The 6,007-nt window shown below is 37.5% G+C and overlaps 1 protein-coding gene across 1 annotated transcript; it reads left to right on the top strand.

Moving 5' to 3' along the window:
* Positions 1-2,136: 2,136 nt before the first annotated feature.
* LOC128026700 (uncharacterized) lies at positions 2,137-4,299 on the top strand. The gene is made up of 4 exons (XM_052613966.1): positions 2,137-2,531; positions 2,686-2,844; positions 2,981-3,073; positions 3,869-4,299. Exons 1-4 carry the CDS (start codon positions 2,193-2,195, stop codon positions 4,190-4,192), a joined length of 915 nt encoding a protein of 304 aa, XP_052469926.1. The 5' UTR covers positions 2,137-2,192; the 3' UTR covers positions 4,193-4,299.
* Positions 4,300-6,007: the final 1,708 nt, after the last annotated feature.

The raw sequence follows: 6,007 nt of genomic DNA, 5'->3' as shown, positions 1-6,007 counted from the left end.
AGGAAAAAAACACGCAGTTTTCTATTTTCTTCTTTAGGTCGGGTCTTCTGTCACGGTTTTACGCTGCCTGAAGGAATACGGAGTCGAGGATAAACGGAATTAGGCTTTTAATATATCCAACACAGGGGATATCCAACATGGAGCACAGAGGTAGACACACGTAAGTAGCAAGTGGTCACAAGTGAGCTGCAAGTGAGAAGACCCGACCACACAGAACTGAAGGGACACGGCTTATGAACAACAGATAATTGGGGAAACACAGGTGGATGGAATCATTAAATTAACAGGGACATGGAACACATGAGGAAGATAATGGACACACCTGGGAACTAATCAAACACGGAAAGACAGAAACTGGGTCACGGGCAAAAACACATTAAATGAGTCCAGGTGTGTGACAGGCATTCAAGTTCACTGAGGATTCTCTTGATTTTCTTGATGCAAAGATCTCAGAACGCAGACATTTGCTTTTAACAGTCTTTCTTCATTTCAAATTGCGCCCTAAACACCACTATATTGAGAACTATCCGCAGCTCATAAGAACATATGGGCTACTAAGAGATATGTGGACGATGCGATTTGAGGGAAAACATAAAGTGTTCAAGCAGGTAATCCGTGACACCAAAAACTTAAAAAATGTTCCACAAACTTTGGCTGTTCGCCATCAAAGACTGCTGGCTTACTACATTGACTCCCCCTCCTTTCTCAAGCCACCCATACTGACAGATAAGATTGTGGGTACTGCGTTCTTTTGAACTGTGCAGTCCTGTGCTATCACTGTCAATTACCAAACCCTCGGATCTAAATGACCCATTTCCTTTGCCAGCCTATACACTTCGGGACAGGACGCTCAAACATTATATCATATGCTGAATGAATGACAATTCAGATTTTAAAGGGACTTCAGAAATTCTGCAAATTATCATTATTTAGTCTCATTCTTATTCTGTAGACAAAAATTATTATTTTTGAAAAGATTTCTGACTGCTCTTGTCTATGTCAGAAGATCGCAGGCATAGCTTCAGGAGCACACAAAAGCATACATAATTTAATTAAACTAGGTGTTCAAATAGTAGATCAATAGGTTTGGTGAGAAACAAACTGAAATGTTATTTATTATTTTCTTTAAATTGTCACATCTTGCATGTACTCGAGAGAGCAGCGGTTATCTTAAATGCTGTCCTGTGTGAAGGGTTTCTCCTTTGCACAGTATATTTTGTTCAAGATTTATAAATAATTTGAAAGAAAAAAAACTGTATATCAATCTTGAACAGATTCTCCTGTGCAAATGAGCAACCCTTCACACAGTATAGCACACACACAGGATATATACAGTTAAATGGATTATATATTGAAGTTCATTTCTCAACAAGCCCATCCATTTATGCCTTAAATGCTTGAACTGTATTGCACAAGTCACATGAAATTATGAATGCCTCTTTGTACATTACATTTTAAACAAGGATGAGTGAAACTTTTTGAATCATATTTTTGCAAATGAAGGGTTTAGAATGATGAAATTGGGGTGAGCAGTCCCTTTAATTTAAGAAAACTAACTCAATTCTTTAACCTTTGTAGAGAGACCAAGTATGGAGACAACAACTGTACTCCGAGTTATAATTTGTGACAACGACATCCGAAAAATTGTACTTCCTGTGAAACCACAGACAGTTGACTCACTGTTGGAACAACTTGAAGAAAAGCTGGGACTTCAGTACAAGTTCGCACTTCAGTTTGAGGATCCAGACTTCAACAATTCCCTCGTGAATCTTACCAACATTGCTGACTTGCCAGATAAGCCTAGACTGAAGATTGTCTCCCTTGTGACGTCACCAACCCCTAGCACAGCTGACACTGAAGTCCTATCTGTGGCTTCTGATCATCCACGCCATTGTCTACAAACTGCATGGCCAGAAACTTTCGAGATCCCTACTTTTCCTGTTGACGTTGAGTATAGATTACGTCAGGGAAATCTACAGTACATGCGAGATCAAACATACCTACAATTGTCAGGAGAGCTTAAGCATGAGATTCTCGAAAAACTCTCAGAAACTATATACAGTTACAAAGCTTACCCAGATAAGGAAGACTTCGAGGCTGTTGCTACTGCTTTTATACAAAAACACCCTTGCCTTACCCAGCCTGGCTCATCTAAGGGGTGGAATGGGTGGTATGATAGCCTTAGGTGGAAAATGGGCAATTACCGCTCAAAACTGCGTCGAGCTGGATGCTTGGAGGTATCCATAAATGGTGGGAAAAGAAGAGGACTACAGCCTCAGAGAAACATCAAAAGACCCAAGAGGTTTGAAATCAATTTTCTACCGAACTTCCCTGATGGTGAAGATGAAGCCAGCATGGAGTCCAAAAGAAAAGAGATGGTGGAAGAAATGAAGAAACGTCGTCTTAACGTTGCACTGATAGCCCGGAACATAAATTCTACATTTGCCTTGTGTAGAAAGGAATTGATAGAGAAGGAGCTTGCTGTGAAGAATACAGTGGAAAGGTGGCCAGCCCTCTTCACACAGAGTCAGGTGAGTCTTAATTGTTTTCCTATATCATTTCATCTTGAACATTTTCAAAGCAAATTTATCATTAACCAGTTTTGGTGTTAATTCATACTTGGACATTTCAGTGAAAAGTGATTGCTTAATGTCAGTTTGTCCTACTTCTTTTTTTTTTTTTCAGATCATGGCAGAGTTTAATCGTATATCTGGCAAAAACCTGCAAACTGAATTCTTTCAAGAACTGGACAGATTTACTCCACGTTTCATCGATATCTTCAGGGCTAAAGGTGGAGACATTGGTTCCAAACTTAAGAAGATTCTGCAGCAGATTGAAAATGACGTAAGCTCCTCGACTTATTATAATTCTTTTTCGAAAGCAAAACAAATGTTGCTTTTGCTGTTGTTTTTTGCTCTGTGTTGTGTAAGCGCTATTCAATATACATTTTTATAACTTTTATACATTTTTTACATTTTAGAAATCGAACATCAATGCGGGACGAACAGCCGTTCTTCACGGCCTACCACTCCTCCTCGGAGAGGACCCCTCCGATTTTTACAAGACATGTTTTGTAAGTATTTTCTTCTCTGATGATTCTTATTTAACAGGCAAACTGTTCTTCAAACAGTTTTGATATCTAGAAAGAAGAGTTATGAAGGCAAGAAAAACAGTCAGGATACTGAAACAAAGAAAGGGATAGAGAAAAGAAAGTGAAAGACAAATAAAAAATTTAGGGGAAAAGACAGTATAAGAAGATAAATTTTATATTGCATAAATGAATAAAAAACATTTCTAAGAAAGACAATAGATTATTTTGATAGTTTTAATTAATATAGCTGGCCTTCAGTTTGTCTTTTCATGCAGTTGTTTGATGTATGTATTCCCCCCTGCATCGACTCCTGTGTCCTGTTTGAAAAGGCCTTTACATTTAGAAATACCGTGTTATTAGTTTAGTTTTACATTTTAATGAGAGTATGTGCTCTTAAAGGGATAGTTCACCGCAGAAAAAAATGTCATTTACTTACCCTTATGTTGTTCCAAACCTGTATGAGTTCCTTTCTTCTAGCTGAACACAAAAGAAGATATTTCGAAGAATGTCAGTAATCAAACAGTTGAGAGTAGAATTTAATTGACTTCCATAGTATTTTTCCTATTATGCAAGTCAATGTCTACTTTCAACTGTCTGTTTACCAACGTTCATCAAAATATCTTCTTTTCAGTCCAACAGAAGAAAGAAACTCATGCAGGTTTAGAACAACTTGAGGGTGAGTAAATGAGACAATTTTCATTTTGGGGTGAACTATCCCTTTAAAGATGTTTTGTGGCTTTCTTTGAACTAATTTTTGTTCTGTTTTCCCATTTTTAGGACTGTGATGACAATGAAGACATGTCGGACGTTGAAATAGGTATTCTGACAGTGATTCCCGAGGACTCTGCAACTGTACCCTACTCCCTGCATCTTGGTGCCACAACAACGGCAATCATTTTGGAAGGTACAGTGGTTGTGGATGATCTTGAAAATCTTCCACAAGCAACGTGTCTGCTCTTTGGACTAATTTATGCTCTAAACTTAGAGTATCCTGCAGCACTGAAATGCACATTCGACTTCATACAAAGAGTGATTTTGTCCCTTGGCCACAAGTCACTCAAACCTAAAATCCAATCACTGAAAAATCGCCTGCTGCAGTAATAGATCATAGCCATGATGCTAGTTTGAGTGAATAGAAGCTGTCTTTAAGAAAACTAAAGAAATTGTTCAGTACTGTTTTACGGATACTTCAGTTTTTTTCCAATTGTTGAAAATGAAAAAAAAAATCACACATTTAAGAGGATGTTTTGAAAAATTTCAAGTTTACTTGTTTGGTTTTAGAATAGTTTTAATATAAGAGAACTGTAGTAGGAAGGTGTTCTGTACTAAACTTGTAACATACTTGCAAGCTCTGCTTTTGAACACTTTGTAAAGATGTTAAAAACAAAGAAACATTGATCCTTTAATTGTCTTTTTATTTCTATTTTTTTTTCTTGAGTGCAGTATGTGCTTTTTTCTAAAATGTTGCTGGCGGGCAGTTGACGGGCATGCCTTAAGTAATGTTTTAAAAAGAATACTGTTTTATAGAGCAAATAAAGTGTTCTAGTGTTGTGCCAAATCTGTTGTCTGTCTTTGCATTCTCAACTTAGAATTTTGAGTACAACTTGCTTGAGAAATTTAAGGCAATCAGTTTCCACACATTCGTCTAGTAAAATGAACAAGCCGACATGTTAGAAGAACTGTTTTGTTTAAGTTCTGCTTACAAATCTCAACTTAAATCTGTAAGTTACCTAAACTTTTGAATTTGAGTTACTTGTACTCAAGTTTTATGGTACCCTCTACAAATACACAAGTTTAACTCTACAAAGTAGAGTTATGACCTAATTTACTTGAGAATTTTGAGGCAATCAGTTTCCACAGCTTTTCTAAGTAAAGTCAACTTATTACTTTTTGAGTGCTGCGTTTTCAAATTAGCACATGTGTGCTTCCACACCTGGTAGATGTGTTTATCCAATTCGTTCATTAGTGTGGTAATTGGCAATCTGGCTAATATCTGTGTTTAAGGTGTGAAAATGTGTGTAGAGTTTTACAAATCACTGTGTGTAATGTTTTGCAAAAAGGGTTAAGCAGACATTGTGTGTAATGTTGTGCAAATCTGTGGAGGTGTTTTGCTCATTGGAGTAAAATTTTTTGCTAATTGTGTGGAAATTTTAATTTCAGTGTGTAAACAATCGTAAAAAACTGTAATTTCAAATGCTTATATCACTGACTTATATCATTCTCATTTCAGAAGCAGAGGTGCAGCCCACAACTGATATTGTTTACATTTGATATTTGATAAAAGTTCCCAATCAGGGAGAGGAGGGCTCTAAAGTATTCAGAATTTGGGTGGATATATTATTTAACCCATTTTGGCCATTTTTGTCAATTTCTTACATATGCAGGGTTTTACCTCCATAGATATTTCGGTGGTGGCCGCCACCGTGTTATTTCTTGCCGCCACCACCTCACGATGAGAAAATCCAAAAATAAATACTTCAAGTGCTGTCTGTCAGGTGCGCTGGTTTATTCTTTATTCTATTTGTTAATTTAGATTATTCTGCGTAACCCATGCTATTTCTGGATCTTACAGTTATGCTAGCACCCCCCCAACCCCATCTTAGCTATGATCGCACCACGTCACGTGCTCCATGAGGGGTTACTGCCACTCTCTTTTTTTGGCCAAGGTGGCCCTGATATTGCTCAATTAAACTTGATTGTAGTATCAGTTTTAGTTTACCACATGTGGAAATGTGTTTGACTTGACTGAATGATTTGAAGAGTTGCAAGTTGGAGTAAAAAAGAACCTTAAATTGACTTATGTTCCTTTGTTTTTAGGTGCACTGAAGAGTAATGTAATGACTCAAAATGTGAACCGCAAAGAAGTGGAAATGGCGCTGGGGAAGTGGTTTACCAGCGGACGTGACCGTGGAGGGG

The sequence above is a fragment of the Carassius gibelio genome, chromosome A13, assembly GCF_023724105.1.
Source record: "Carassius gibelio isolate Cgi1373 ecotype wild population from Czech Republic chromosome A13, carGib1.2-hapl.c, whole genome shotgun sequence".
NCBI classification, from domain to species: Eukaryota; Metazoa; Chordata; class Actinopteri; order Cypriniformes; family Cyprinidae; genus Carassius; species Carassius gibelio.
This window is presented reverse-complemented; position numbering and strand designations above follow the sequence as displayed.